A 16,479-nucleotide genomic window follows, 5' to 3' on the forward strand; every position below is an offset into this window, starting at 1 on the left:
TTCAAACCACCCTAGCCGTACAGCAAAGCATTCCTCCCTTTACACATGCCAGACACTGCCTGGAATGTCACCCTTCACCTCTCTCTTTTAAAACAACACAGGGAGCTTTTTTTTTTAAACTTGTCTTCCTGCACTGGCACTTCAATCTTTCATGCTGTTATTGCTTCTCCCCAGCCTTCTAATATTCAAAATGTGAGGACCCACAATGTTTTTCTACCACTTAGGATCTTTTCTTGGTTTTCTTGATGAAACAATATCCTGACTCATTGCCGATTTTCTTTTGGTAATGGTCTAACTATATTAGCGGTTGTGGGTTATAACAAAAAGATAAGAATGTGGTTTGCACACATAGCTTCAAAATAACAACCGATTCATTCCAGGAGTTTTCTTGTACAGAGGACAAATTGACAATAAAACAGCAGCCTCTGCAACAACCTAATGATATTACTATGAAATCATGTCATTGGCTCTTAAAGCAGCCATGCAACTATTTAAATACACAACAAAACCTGAGGCCATTCAAACCCCTGCTGCCTGCATTCTAACTCACATCAAATCCAGTTCACCATCATCCCAACTTTAATTGTCATGCTTATTTTCAAATTCCCCCATGGTCTTGCTCATCCCTCTCTCTGTAATCTCTTTCAATCTTTCAACCCCACATGGTATTTCTGCTCCTCCAATTATGATCTCTTGAGCATTCCTGATTTAAATTGTTTCACCACTGGTGCCCATGCTTTCATCTGGTTGGAGCCCTGAGCCAGCATTTCACAGCACCTTCTGCCAGGTGGGATATTATGGTCCTGCCAAACCGAACACAGACTTAAATGGCCCACCCCATTCGCCTGGGAAAGTCACCGCAGCGGGTCTGTAAAATCCTGGCCCTCCTCACACCTTTCCACCTCCATACCTCACTTTCCTCTTTTAAGATGCTCTGTAAAACCTAAGGCTGGGATTTACATCCCACCCCACCCAAAGTGAGCCATGGAAAGCACCATTGCCTTCAGTGGGATAGGAAAATAATGCAGCTGGAGGGCCAGAAAATCCTGATCTAAGTCTCTGATTAGGCTTTTGGCCATCTGTGTAGGCCTTTTGGATGTTGGATTTTTCTTTGGAACAGTCCTGTGAAGAGCCTTGGATATTTTATTATATTCAAGGTGCTGTACAATGCAACTTATTGGTGTAAAGTCCAGTTCCGAGTACAGTTGATGCATTTGGAGCTTCAACAACATAAGTCCTTGATCTCTGAAAGCTCATTCTACCAAGTCAGTGTAATGCAATAGGATGTCTCACTGCCCTCTAGTCTTTTTTATGGGGGTGTCAGCATGATAATTCTCTGTCTGCCAATGCAGTATCCATTTCCCAGTGGATGTTCAGTTCCTTCCTGGTAGAACTAATCTTATCTTCTCAAGTTCAGAAACATAACTCTCTGAAGCTGTGTTCCGCCACTCCCTCTGACAGTCTTGGGTCTTCTATATGAAAACTGGGTAGCATGGAGAACATGATGTGGAGATGCCTGTGTTGGGCTGGGGTAAACACAGTAAGAAGCCTTACAACACCAGGATAAAGTCCAACAGGTTTATTTGGTAGTAAACACCACTAGCTTTCAGAGTTTGCCCCTTCGTCAGGTGAGTGGGAGTTCTGATCACAAACAGAGCATATAAAGGCACACACAGTTTACAGGATACTGATTAGAATGCGAGTCTTTACAGCTAATCAAGTCTTAAAGGTGCAGACAATGTGAGTGGAGGTAGTATTAAGCATAGTTTAAAGAGATGTGTATTGTCTCTGGACAGGACAGTAAGTGAGATTTTGCAAGCCCAGGCAAGTCGTGGGGATTACAGATTGTGTGACATGAACCCAAGATCCCGGTTGAGGCCATCCTCATGTGTGCAGAACTTGGCTGTCAATTTCTGCTCAGCGACTCTGCGCTGTCGTGTGTCGTGAAGGCCACCTTGGAGAATGTTTACCTGAAGATAGAGGCCAAATGCCCATGATCGCTGAAGTGTTCACCAACAGGAAGAGATTGCCTGGTGATTGTCGAGCGATGTTCATTCATCTGTTGTCATAGCATCTGCATGGTCTTCCCAATGTACCATGCTTTGGGACATCCTTTCTTGTAGCGTATCAGGTCGACAACGTTGGCTGAGTTGCAAGAGTATGTGCCGTGTACCTGGTGGATGGTGTTCTCACATGAGATGATGGCATCCATGTTGATGATCCAGCATGTCTTGCAGAGATTGCTGTGGCAGGGTTGTGTGGTATTGTGGTCACTGTTCTCCTGAAGGCTGGGTGGTTTGCTGCGGACAGTGGTCTGTTTGAGGTTATGCAATTGTTTGAGGCAAAAAGTAGGGATGTGGGGATGGCTTTGGCGAGATGTTCATCTTCATCAATGACATGTTGAAGACTCCGGAGAAGATGTCGTAGCTTCTCTGCCCCAGGGAAGTACTGGACAACGAAGGGTACTCTGTCCACTGTGTCCCGTATTTGTTTCTGAGGAGCTCGGTGCGGTTTTTCGCTGTGGCGGATCAGAACTGTCAATCAATGAGTTGAGCGCCAAATCCTGTTCTTATGAGGGCACCTTTCAGCGTCTGGAGGTGACTTTTGCGATCCTCCTCATCTGAGCAGATCCTGTGTATACGGAGGGCTTGTCCGTAAGGGATGGCTTCTCTAACGTATTTAGGGTGGAAGCTGGAGAAGTGGAGTATCATGAGGTTATCTGTGGGCTTGCAGTACAGTGAAGTGCTGAGGTGACCGTCCTTAATGGAGATGCGTGTGCCCGACAATGCAACCGATTCTGGAGAACAGTCCATGGTGAGTCTAATGGTGGGATGGAACTTGTTGATGTCATCATATAGTTGTTTCAGTGATTGTTCACTATGAGTCCAAAGGAAGAAAATATTATCGATGTATCTAGTCTATAGCATCGGTTGAAGGTCCTGTGCAGTGAAGAAGTCTTGTTCGAGCCTGTGCATGAAGATGTTGGCATATTGAGGTGCGAAATTGGTCCCCATGGCTGTTCCGCGTGTTTGGATGAAGAACTGGTTGTTGAAGGTGAAGACATTGTGGTCCAGGATAAAGCAGATCAGTTGTTAAATTGCATCTGGACACTGGCATTGTCGGTGTTGAGTACTGAGGCAATTGCAGCAATGCCGTCGTCGTGGGGGATGCTGGTGTAGAGCGCCGAGATATCCATTGTGATGAGGAGTGCACTGGTTCGACTGCTCCATGTGTGCTGAGTTTCTGATCTTCGGGTAAACGTTCTCCAAAGCGGCCTTCACAACTCACGACAGCGCAGAGTTGCTGAGCAGAAACTGATAGCCAAATTCCGCACACATGAGGACGGCCTCAACCAGGATCTTGGGTCCATGTCACACTATCTGCAACCCCCATGACTTGCCTGGGCTTGCAACATCTCACATTGTCCTGTCTGGAAACAATACACATCTCTTTAACCTATACTTAATGCTATCTCCATTCACATTGTCTGTACCTTTAAGACTTGATTAGCCGTAAAGACTTGCATTCTAATCAGTGTTCTGTAAACTGTGTGTGCCTTTATATGCTCTGTTTGTGATCAGAACTGCCACTCACCTGACAAAGGGGCAAATCCCGAAAGCTAGCAGCGTTTGCTACCAAATAAACCTGTTGGACTTTAGCACGGAGAAGGCAGTAAAGATGATGAACTTACCCATTTTATTCTCATCATCTGCTAGCAAGAATACAGACCAGAAACCTTTGGGACTTTTATAAATATGGTCTCCAATTATTGCTTTTATTGTCGAGTGGGGCAATAATGGTATCTTTCTCATCAAGTCAGCCTGGTTGGGAATAGGAACGAGGGCTTAGGAGAGGCCCAGTAAGGAGAGTTTTAACAAACATTGTAAGGTTCCCAGTAAGTTGGGGGGAGAACTGACAATCAAGCTGCATAGTGGGTGAAATGTTATCATCCATTTTATGTAACAACAAAAGATTAAAATAGTTATCCCCGCTTGTTGAGACAAAACACCCTCCCCTACAATTTTTTTGGTGGTTAACTTGCATTTTTCTAACTGAATGTCAAAAACAAATGAGAATTTGGAGTATTATGACTGGATATTTGTCATTCAGAGTGATATCATGTCACTCTGTGTAGCAATATGCATCAATGCATTAATGATCTGTATCAGGACCTGGTTCATGCCGGGATAGGACATCTACAAACTCTGGAGATGGGTCAACTCAAAACTAATGTTGTGACCTTTTTCTGTGTGTGCAATGTTTTCAGCTGGAGAGGGAACAGGCTGAGATGACTGAACTACAGAAAGTGCTAGAAAAACAAGCAAACACCATAAAAAGTTTCAACAGAGGTGAGTTCAAACATAATTGTCGCTGTTCTAGAGAATGGCCATCATATTTAAATGAACCTATTTGTAACACTCATCTGAAGTTGTATTGGTAAACTATCCGACTTCCTTGATGCAATTTGTAGCTCCTGGTATCCATAGTTTGCTAGATAGGTAATGGATGAATTATTTAAGATGACTTGCTCCAGGATTTAAAAAATAAAATGAAGTTATCATTCACAGAAGCATGTGGAATAAGAAAAGGAATAGCGGTCAGGTTTTAAGAGGTTGAGGCCAGGTCCCTTTGCTGTTTCTTGACAATCTCATAGTTTCAGGGCTCTGCATTATGCACAAAAACTAAAGGTTCCCCATATCCTTCTGCAGACTGACGTTAGGGTTAGGCTGGCAGGATTGGGGGGGTGGTGGTGGTGGTGGTGGTAGTAGGTGGGGGTGGGGGGAGGATAGAGTTCAGGGCGTGCATGGTGAATGATGGCAGAGCAAATGTCACATGTGACTTGAAAGGCAAAGCACACTGCAAGAGTGAGTTCAGGAGCGGTGGACAAGTGCAACAGGGAAAAAAAGCCAATCTGGTGAGGAAAATGTAAGAAGGGCAATTAGCAAACACATGACAGACAAGCAGCCTCAATTGTACTATTAAAGTCCAAATTATAAACCATGTCATCAGGCCGACTGCCATATGTCCCCTGACAAATTTGTTCTTGAGAATGGATAGAGATTTTGACACTTACTGGTCATGTTCTAGGAATAGCGCCATTATCCAGGGTAATCTGCTGATTGCTCCATCTGGACTCTCCTGGGAAACCAACAGAATCCTTGTGGAAATCTCAGCCCTTGGACAAATACAGAATGTGGAATTGAATTATCTTTTTTCAATGATTCTTCATTTCCATGAAGTTAACCTAAAACAAGTCCAGATAAAGTGAATGATTGAAACATTTGCCGTGTTTTAAAAAGATAGTGAAATGTTACCTAATCGCAGCAACACCCTGATCTAGGGTGGCACAGTGATTAGCACTGTTGCCTCTCAGTGCCAGAGATCTGGGTTTGATTCCTGGATTGGGTCACTACCTGCGCAGAGTCTGCATGTTCTCCCCGTGTCTGTGTGGGTTTCCTCCAGGTGCTCCAGTTTCTTCCCGCAGTCTGAAAGACATGCTGGTTAGATGTGTTGGCTTTGCTAAATTCTCCCTCAATGCACCCAAACAGGCACTGGAGTGTGGCAACTAAGAGATTTTCACTGTAACTTCATTGCAGAGTGAATGTAAGTCTTGTGACTAATAAATAAACTTTAAGTTTTTACCTTGGTATCAGGCACTATTTGGGACTGACTGCTGTCCACGCAGTCAGTGAGCAGTCTTAGTAGCGCTGCTGCGACTAAGCCCAAACCATGACCTCCTCCATCTAGAAGGACAAGAAAGCAGAAATCTTGGAACACCACCACCTGGAGGTTCCCCTCCAAGTCACTCACCATCCTGACTTAGAAACATGTCGCCATTTCTTCACTGTCGCTGGGTCAAAATCCTGGAATTCCCTTCCTAACAGCAAGGACTGCAGTGGTTCAAGAAGGCAGCTCGCCACCACCTTCTGAAGGGAAACCAGGTCAATAAATGCTGGCCCTGCCAGTGACGCCCACAACTCGTAAATGAATAAAACAAAATTAAAATACTCTGTCGGCCATTTGAACATCTCAGAGATGGAGCTTCCTCCAAGTTGGAGTGGGGTGGGGTTGCTGTGGCAGCAGAAGCCTCCCCCTAAGCCAACTAAGATGACCATAAAATCGCTGCAGGGCAATCCAGCCAAGTGGAGGTGAGCTCGCTCCCTGCTTTTCATCCTGGAACCAAGGTTACTGCCTCTGCATAAAAGTCAAAACGATTGTGTTTACTGCATTGCAAAGAGGTGAACTGGAAGCTATGTTTGTTAATAAATTAGTATGAGCATTTGGTTCGAGTCCTGATTACTAAGCAGAGTGCTCACAAACTATTCTGTATTCTTTGAATGAAATACCTGGGGCAATATTCAATTTTTAAGGGGCTTTGGAGGCCTAATGAATTTATTTACCAGTTAGTGAGCAAAGGGTATAAATTATTTTAACAAGATTGGTCTGGTAAATCCATGATCAGACACTGGCATTGTTGTCCTAATTGTCCAGGCAAAACATTTTAGAACCATAGAACATTACAGCACAGAAACAGGCCTTTTGGCCTTCTTGTCTGTGCTGAACCATTTTTCTGCCTAGTTCCACTGACCTGCACCTGGACCATATCCCTCCACATTCCTATCCAAGTTTTTCTTAAATGTTAAAAGTGAGCCTGCATTTATCTGGCAGCTCATTCCACACTCCCGCCATTCTCTGTGTGAAGAAGCCCCCCCTAATATTCCCTTTAACCTTTTCCCCTTCACCCTTAACCCATGTCCTCTAGTTTTTTTCTCCCCTAGCTTCAGTGGAAAAAGCCTGCTTGCATTCATTCTATCTACACCCATCATAATTTTATACACCTCTATCAAATCTCCCCTCATTCTTCTACACTCCAGGGAATAAAGTCGTAACCTATTCAACCTTTTTCTGTAACTCAGGTTCTCAAGTCCTGGCAACATCCTTGTAAACCTTCTCTGCATTCTTTCAACCTTATTAATATCCTTCCTATAATTAGGTGACCAAAACTGCACACAATATTCTAAATTCGGCCTCAGCAATGTCTTATACAACCTCACCATAACATTCCAACTCTTACACTCAATACTTTGATTTGTTAAGGTCAATGAACCAAAAGCACTCTTTATGACCCTATCTACCATAATTCCTTTTAGTGAATGATGTATCTGTATTCCCAGATCCCTCTGTTCTATTGCACTCTTCAGTGTCCTATCATTTACCTTGTATGTTCTACCTTGGTTTGTCCTTCCAAAGTGCAATACCTCACACTTGGCTGCATTAAACTCCATCTGCCATTTTTCAGCCCATTTTTCTTGCTGGTCCAAATCCCTCTGCATGCTTTGAAAACCTTCCTCACTGTCCATTACACCTCCAATCTTTGTATCATCAGCAAATTTGCTGATCCAATTTACCACATTATCATCCAGATCATTGATATAGATGACAAACAACAATGGACCCAGTACTGATCCCTGTGGCACACTACTAGTTACAGGCTTCCACTCAGAGAAGCAATCCTCCAGTACCACTCCCTGTCCTCTTCCACTGAGCCAAAGTCTAATCCAATTTACTGCCTCTCCATGTTTACCTAGCGACTGAACCTTCCTAACTAACCTCCCACGTGGGACCTTGTCAAAGGCCTTACTGAAGTCCATGTAGACAACATCCACTGCCTTCCCTTCATCTACTTTCCTGATTTTCTTTCAATACAACAATCGCTACCCTTCAGAAGTACTTAATTGCCTGTGAAGTGCTTTTCACTGTCCTGAGGTTATGAAAGATGCTTTGTAAATGTAAGATTTGCTTCCTCCTTTAATTGTGTCTATGGGTTGCAAGCCCACTTCTGCCATCGCAACTCATAATATTTTATTCATGGTCTAGTGGCAACAAGAAAATTGTCAAAGAACATAAGAACACAAGAAATAGGAGCAGGAGTAGGCCATCTAGCCCTTCGAGCCTGCCCCGCCATTCAGTAAGATCATGGCTGATCTGTCATGTCTCAGTTCCACATTCCCGCCCTCTCCCCATAACCCTTAATCCCCTCGCTTATCAAAAACCCATCAACCCGCGTCTTAAAAATATTTAGCGAGGCAGCCTCCACCACTTCAACGGGCAGAGAATTCCAGAGATTCACCACCCTTTGAGTGAAGAAGTTCCTCCTCAACTCCGTTCTAAACCACCCCCCCTTTATCTTGAGGCTGTGCCCCCTAGTCCTACTGTCCTTTCTGAGCGGGAAGAGTCTCTCCACCTCTATCCTATCCATCCCATTCATCATCTTATATGTCTCAATGAGATCTCCCCTCATTCTTCTAAACTCTAACGAGTACAAGCCTAGTTTATTCAGCCTCTCCTCATAGCTCAACCCCCTCAACTCCGGTATCAGCCTCTTACATTATTTTTTCTAAAAGCTACAATGAAACTAAAACAAATCTCAGAATATGGAGTAGGTCATTTTTGACTGAGAATAGAAGGAATTTCTTTACTCCCAGAGTGGTAAATCTTTGGAATTTTTGACCCCTGAGGGCTGTGAAAGGTTGTTATTGAGTATGCTCAAGGTAGATAGCGATAGTATAGTAGAGTGTGGGGTCTGTCAAGACAGCATAGCAGAAGAGAGTTACCTGGCTTTAGGGACAAATCACACCAGAGGATGTAGTCCTCTCTCACACAAAATCATCGAACAGCCAGGCAGTAAGTATGTAAGAACTGGGGATCTGCCCCAAGACAGCCTTGGCTGCTATTCCCTGTACATCATTTCTCTTTATCAATAAATACCTTTAATTCTAATGAAGGCTGAAATGCCTTGACATCACTGAGAGGTGCCACACTATTACAGATAGGTTTCTAGATAGTAAAGACATCAAGGGATATGTGGATAGTGCGGGGAAATGGCACTGAGGAAAAAGAACAGCCGTGATCCAACTGAATGGTGAAGCAGGCTCAACGGGCCAAATGGTTTCCTCCTGCTCCTATTTCCTATGCTCTTGAGGAACACATTAATTTAACTTAAAAAGCTGTGAAAATTACTCTAAAATCAATCCAAATTTTCAATGTTTTCAATGTAAAATTCAAAACTTTTCAGGTAAGGGAGGAATGGGCACCCACCCTCTCTGGAAAGCACAACGCAGACTGGAACAGAATTTGGAAGGAATATGTGCAATTTTAGAATTGATGCTCGCAACCCTATTGACTTTTAATGATCCATAAGGATTTGCTTCCTTCCATGCAAACCTCTGCCTCCCTGTCCCAAACCCCCACCTTACACTTAGAATTTTGTTAACAATCTATAAGTGACTGTAATGTTTCCTGACTTAGTTTCCATGATGGCAACTCAGGAGTATGAGGATCTTAGACAACAGCTAGAGCTGGAACAGAGCCTAAGGCAGAAGGCCGAGTCCTTTGCTCATGAGGTACGTGTACAAGGGCACTCTGTAAGTAGTCTGCACCAGGGAAGGTTAAGTGACTTGAAACATTGCTAGTGTTATTCTTTTATTAAATATTCTTGCCTGAACCCATTTAAACATTAAGTATCATATATCTGATCAGAGACTATTGATGTTGTTCGTTGTCCAACTGGACAACCTTTGAATCACCAGTATAGCACTGTTTTACTGAATGAATGTGCCATCACTGACCCTTTCAGTAATGGAGATTGCAATCAATTCCACTTCAACTCATAACTGAAATATTATTACAACAGCTTTTATATTGCCACATACCCTATCTATAACCATTAGAGAGTGCAAGAAGACACTGATAGTATTTAAAACAAGTACACACAGCAAAGTGTGGGCAGTTCTGTCCTACATGAAACCACTATATACACAAGACCCTGATACTACACCTCCCCTCAGTGTTTTATCACATGGATGTAGAGTTACTTTAGTTAACTTAAAGTTTTGCATTGTTATAAGTCTTAACTTATTGTTACAATCTTGATGTTATTCCAGTATAATATTAACAACATTTTCAGTATCCCATCATACATTTTCAAGTCCTTGAAGTTAGAGGTTTAGGTTGTCTGGAGGCCATATAACACTTCCAGATCTCATTTGCTGTTCTGTTGAAAGAGTGGCAGGCTCTATTAATTCTGGTTCTTGTTATTGGCTCAGAGGTTGGGCTGGCACCTGGATGCCCTCTCATTCTTTTTTTCCATTGCTTTGTGCTGAACCAGACCTGGTCAGTTTGGCTGTTGTGTTATCTATGATTGCTGTTACTCTTGATCATTTCTTGTGGGGTGGATGAACATGGTGTTCGTTTCTTTGGAGCTGCTTCTTCCTCTTCCATCTCTGTGTGGGCTGTCTCGAAACCTCTGAGGTTGAGGAGAAGCATTTGTGTGGTGAGGAGATGGTTTACTGGTATGCTGACTTCTGCTTTTTGCTGTCAATGATGAGAGCTGGCTCCATGTTTCAAAGTCCATTGTGGTTGTGGCACGCTGTCTGGAAGTTGTAATGTGGGCACAGTGGTTCCTGTATCAACAAGCTGTACCCGTATCAGAGTTAGAGTGGAGGCTTCTCAGACCGCTGATCAATCTCTGCTACCACTTCCATCTTGTGGGCAGTATGTTCGTCTGACATTTGGGGCTTTCCGGAACCTGGAATGATAATGGACAAACCTGCTCCACAAAGGGAGAACAGAGCTCAAAGGTGAACCCCGCGAATGAATATCTTTCAGGGTGGAAGTCTCTGTTTTTGAGATTAAACGAGGTGGCAGGTGGCTCTGGTGATGTCTTTCCCATTGGCTACAATGGCAGGATCCCATTTCCAGATTCTGCATTTGGAACAATATTAATTATACACAGATTATCTGAATATCTTGGTGGGCCAGTAGCTGATTCGTCCGCCTGCTGTCCAGCATACTCACTTCACTCTCTCCAGCCCTCCTATCTTCCCCAGACCATGCAGGATGTCTAGAACCCAAAAGAAAAAGGCAAGGAGCCTCAGGAAGAAATCTGTTCCTTGATCCATTCACCCTGAGCCCTTCACCCCTGCGAGGCGTCCTGCCCCACCCACTGAATTTGGAGTCCTTATCCATCCCCTTCCAGTAATACACATGCTATCCCTTTGACTCCCTTGTTTGCAAGCTTTTCATGCAGCCTTCTGGGGTCCTGCTTCTATCACCTCAATCTTCCCTCCGTCTTCCATTGTTCATCATCTTCATCCACCTCCTTGCCCCTCTGCCTGACATTGTGAACCCCCATTATTCCCCTCAGCTCCTTGCACAGCCCTTCTTCCATATTGTCCCCCTTTGTCCTTGTCATGCTGACTGCTTTAATGAGCTTTCATAAGATGCAAATGGCCGTTACACCACCAGCCAATAGGAAGGCTGACCCTCTATTAACTTATCATTAGGAACACTGCAATGCGATTTAATGACGCAGGTTTCTGACTTGTCCAATGTCTAGGCAGCATATTCAAACACATATCTTAGTCCCCACATATCTTTTTGACCTTTACTTCAGCCCTGGATCAATGGTTGCAGTTTAAATGTAAAAGCCACCTGGCCAAGGGGCCTGTCTGCCCACCATAAAACTAGACGGGTGATGTAAAGTTGCTTTCAATTGGTCCTTTAATGGGCTAAATTGCTTGCTTGATTGTTGGTGGGTGTGCTTGCTCTTTTCACACATGCCCACGAGTGCTTGATGACGTCAGGACGAGTGCCTGACATCCTCTCGTACAATTTCATGTGCTTCGGAGCTGGGCATGTGTCCACCTGAGCAACATAAAAATTCAGACTATCAGCTCTGAAGCTGGGAGGAAGTGGGTTGTTGAATAGGAAAAACTATATCATAATAAAAATTGTAGTGTTAATTATTTACTATCTCCCAAAGATGTTATATGTTCATTGTATTCCCTGGTCACTCTTCTGTTTTGTAGTTGCTTTTACTTGTATAGAGCGTTGAGAGAAGTGGTATCTTTTATAGGTTAAGTAAAGATTTGAATAATGTGTTCTATCTGGAAGTGTTTGCTTTTCATCAGGAAAGAGTTCAGGGCACAAGACACTGGACTGTACCGGTTGATTCAGATTTTTCATTTCTTTATTGTCCTGAAGTACACAGGGTCCTCCTTGTGTACCCGATTATACACTCTTGGACTAGTTAGTGGGTAACAGGTAATGACAGTTTATCCCCAGTGCAAGGTCTCCTCTGCTGAACAACCTCATCTTCATCTCAATGTTGTAACTTTGTGGTTTTCTGTGAATCATCCATTTCCGGGACAGTAAGAGGTGAAAGAATGAAGATATGGCTCAAGAATGGATGTCCCAGTTGATTATGGGTTAATAGCCACTGCAGAATTCTTCCCTTTGTATTGAAATCCTATGATAGGAAGAGGAAATGACGCAAATACTGAGTCTTCTGCAATTATCCTTAATCCTTCATCATCTTGTATATTGAAAATCTTTGACTCACCATCACCTCATACAGAATTTCTACATTTCCCCCATTGCTGAAACTGTTTCCAAGGAGTCTGTTTTCCTCTCGAACAGTTGTAAACTTTAGGATTTACATCTGGGGGCTTATCGAACACAACTTACACATTGCTGAACAAGATACCAAATTGTTATCATCTGATAAAAGCTCCTTCTTTCATCTGTTGCTTCCTTTGAATGTTTGTGTGCCACAATCTTTCTGTTTTATTCTTCCTGCTTTGATTACTGCTCTGTATCATTACCCCTCCCTGTGTCCTTGAAAACTCATCAACAGTTTCCTACTTTAAATCTTTCTTTCCAAAGTCTCCAGACTTGCAGGTTCCCTTACTTTTCTCATCCTCTCATTTACTGCAAGCTTTTAAACGAAAGCTTAGTGATTTAGTGCTTTCCTGGCTTACTTCTCCTGGACCTTCACCCAGGGCTCTCAGTGAAGACAAATGTTAAGGATGAAAGTGGTTGGGCTGGGCTGGGAGGGGAGCTGTGAGGGGGCCAGTGGGGAGGAGGGGAAGGGAAAGAGGAGGGTGGGCTGGGTGGTGATGAAGACTCACTGAACAGTTTTACTATTGTTATATTTTGACTCTGTTGCAGATGCTGATTAAGCAGAAAGAGGTGAATCGGCAGAGTGCAATCCTACTGCAGCAGGTAGATCCCAGCATACAGCTGCTCAAAGCACTGGAGGAGGTCGCCACCGTCACCAAGACCCTGGAGGAAGAAAGGCTCCAGCATCAAATAAAGGTAATGATGAAGGTTCCAAGCGTAATGTCACTGTTTTCTTTAGTGTGGCTGTGGGCAGGGAGAGTCTGGGGGGAGATGGTGGGCGGGGTGGGGGACTCTGCTCTGCAACTAAGGAATTTCCCTCATCATTAAGTCATATCAGAATCAGAAAGCAACTTCAGGAGCACCCTATTCGTTCCATATTGTTATCCTGCTGGCTAAATGATCGGACTCACTCACACTCTTTACATGGTCTTGTGTAGCAACATACATCAAAATTTGTAGAGTTATTTGTGTTTCCATAAATAAAAATGAGTGATGGAAGCCCCTTCAATGGGCATCACTAGTGAGGGCGTCAAGGATGGTTCAAGATCATTCTCCCACCAGCACTTCCCCCACCCAAACAGAACAATGTTATAACAACCAGACAATCTGCTTTAGCAATGTTAGCTGAGGAATGAACATTGAACAAAGTGCCAGAACAAACTTCCGTATTTTTCTTGAACACGGTGCCATGGGATCTTTTACATTTACCAAGGGAAGGCCAATGACTCTTCAGTTTAACTTCACTTCCAAAAGACTGCACCTCTGACAAATCCAGAAAATACATTAGATGGAATTCTAGCCCTACACCCCCACCCCTCCTCCCACCCCTTCACCCAAACCCTCTGCCCATAACCAGGGCAGTTCTGATTTTAACAGATGTAGATTGGAGAAGTGGCAAACAGCTCTCACAAGCTGTATCGGCCTTTAAAATACTTTAAGGAGCTTGTATGTATTTAATGTATTTTTAATATCCGGAGATCAGTTTCCTGGACCTCTGGAAAGCCGGCAGATGAAAGGAGGCATTAAATGCCATATCAACCAGGTTAACCTTCTTAGCACTGTTTATAGACTAGATGGAACAAGAATGTTTATTCTAGCCCGACACGCTAATGTGTAAATTGGCACAACACTCTGCAGCCTTCCCCCGGACACACGATTGTCTAAATCCCTTGTAATGTACCAACTTCTCCCTTGTCATCTGTCTGCCTTCTTCTTCACCATGATTACCCCACATCCCCTACTCTCACTGCGACCTGTCCAACTCCCACCCCGTGACTGCTCTGATTCGCTCGCAAAAACCCACTTCCTCATGGTCATTTGCCCCATTCAATGGCGGGTGGCCAGCTGCGGCCTGGTTTCACAGACCTACCTGTGCGACAGACAGCCTTCAATCTGTCTGGCTGCATCTGAAAAGTAGCCTTTTCAAAACAAAATCAGTCAAAAAATGTTTAAAACCTTCTTTAAATTTAGTTCTTCAGTTAAATTCGGCTGGATTCTAGAAAATCAGATTTCCCAGCTGTTAAACCACCCCACCTCCCACCCCTCCGCTACCTAAAGCTCATCCCGCTATTCTGAGGTGATGTTATATTTTAATCCTTGCAGGTCGGAGTTGGTTGTAATGCATGTGATTTAAACAAAAACATAGGGGACAATTCTCTGACCTTGCCATGCCTGACGCAAATCGTGCCGATTCTGGAGAATAACGTGGGCACTAAAAATTGGTTTTGAATCTGGCGCGAGGGCGATTAACATATTTAAAACAGCATTTAACTACGCATAGCCTATTTAAATCCCACACACAGAATCCTGTGGCCTTCCGGCATGGCATGAGAACGTGGGAATAACTACTGGTCTTCACCAGTGGAGACCTGGTGTGATGGTCATGCCAGGAGGCTTAGGGGCCATTGGAGCCCCTGGGTGGCTGGGGGCATGTCTGGGCAGTGCCCACCTGGCACCACCCACCTGGCACACCAGTACTGCCCACTGGACTGCCCCACAATGGTCACTGAACAGTCTGGCGATACCAGTTGGATGATGTGGCAGTGCCAATCAGCCGCTGCTGATGTGCCAGGGACAGTGTTGAAGATTAGTACCTATATGGGGGCCATGGCAGGGCGAGGGGTGGTAGACGGCTATGATGGGGGGTGGGGGGGTTTTCTGACAGGGGCTTTGTGCAAGTGTGGACTATGAAGGTGGTCATGATGGAGGGGGACATGTTGGGGGGTTAGGCAGGGACACTCATTGGGAGGTCCCTGATGCCAGCAGGGAGGTGATAGTGGTACATCCTTCCAATAAATGGAGGAGTCGGTCCTGATGTGGGTGGGGAGAGTGCACTGACAGATCGGGGCGCCCTTGTAAAAGGTGCTTGAGTGCTCTGAAACCAGACTCACCGGCATGTTTAGCCACCCTTCCCCACACTGGTGTGAAACTCCCAATTCTCCAAAAAAGTGTGGGAGGATTGCGGTGCAGTGCGCACCTGAGGGATTGGCGAGGATCACTCCAGTTTTCTTGCTGTTATGACACTTAGAAAATTTTTGGAAAAATTCTGTTCACAGATGCGGTGCTATAACTCAGTTGAACACCATTATGTACCATCTGGTTCCCAGCTAGTGGTCTGTACAGCACCAGTTGAAGGCAAACTGAGGCACCAAGAGCCTCCGTATTATAAATATGTAATAATTTCCAAGCCCTTCCTCCATAGATTCAAGAGCTAGAGTCTCGTCTGGATGAATCGGCACTGCAGAAGGAACTGGGTACGCTACAGAGACAGCTGGAGATGGTTGAGGAGGAGAGACGGGAATCAGAACAACGGGTGCAAGAGGTGGAGCAGAGCAACTGTGAACTGGAGGAGCAAGGTGTGAACTCAGTGTAAAGAAGGAATAAACTTCCATTCATATAGTGCCTCAACCACAGAATGTCCCAAAGATCTTGTCTGCCAAGGAAGTACTACTTCCAAGCGTAAGCAATGTTGTAATGTAGGAAATGGGGCAGACACATTGGCTGAAATTTTAACAACCTTCCAGGATTTTCTTGTCCCGCCAAAGTCAATGAATAATTGAATTGCTCGCTGCATTTAGCAGAATGAATCTACCACGGTGGAAACAGAAAATTCCGGCTATTGTTTATGATGGACATCCTCGACTAAGAACTGCAAATAACTGAGAAATTTATGATTGCAGAGTATCGTGAGGCTTGGGCATTATTCCAACTGTAAAACCGTACAAGCTTAAAATTACTACTTGTAGTATTAACAGAGGATTCAAATGCTCATAAACCAAGCTTTTTGTTACTATCCCAATACCTTCTTATGTAATTCATTTTTTTTTGTTTGGTAACATTTCAGTGAGTGGCATCGTGGCACAGTGGTTAGCACTGCTGCCTCACAGCGCCAGGCACCCGGGTTCGATTCCCAGCTTGGGTCATTGTCTGTGTGGAGCTTGCATATTCTCTGCGTGTCTGCGTGGCTTCCCTCCAGATGCTCCAGGTTTCCTCCCACAGTCCGAAAGACATGCTGGT

The 16,479-nt window shown here is 44.2% G+C and overlaps 1 protein-coding gene across 1 annotated transcript in view; it reads left to right on the top strand.

Annotated features, from left to right (window-relative positions):
• LOC145351533 (shootin-1-like) overlaps nucleotides 1–16,479 on the top strand; it is a 120,622-nt gene that overhangs the window by 78,573 nt on the left and 25,570 nt on the right. Inside the window, exons 6-9 of the mRNA XM_080201129.1 lie at nucleotides 4,268–4,349; nucleotides 9,310–9,404; nucleotides 13,012–13,158; nucleotides 15,665–15,818. Of these exons, the coding sequence (XP_080057255.1) occupies nucleotides 4,268–4,349; nucleotides 9,310–9,404; nucleotides 13,012–13,158; nucleotides 15,665–15,818 (478 nt within the window). The remainder of the gene's footprint in view (nucleotides 1–4,267; nucleotides 4,350–9,309; nucleotides 9,405–13,011; nucleotides 13,159–15,664; nucleotides 15,819–16,479) is intronic.

The sequence above is a fragment of the Carcharhinus amblyrhynchos genome, chromosome 13, assembly GCF_965287045.1.
Source record: "Carcharhinus amblyrhynchos chromosome 13, sCarAmb.v2.hapA, whole genome shotgun sequence".
Classification (NCBI taxonomy): Eukaryota; Metazoa; Chordata; class Chondrichthyes; order Carcharhiniformes; family Carcharhinidae; genus Carcharhinus; species Carcharhinus amblyrhynchos.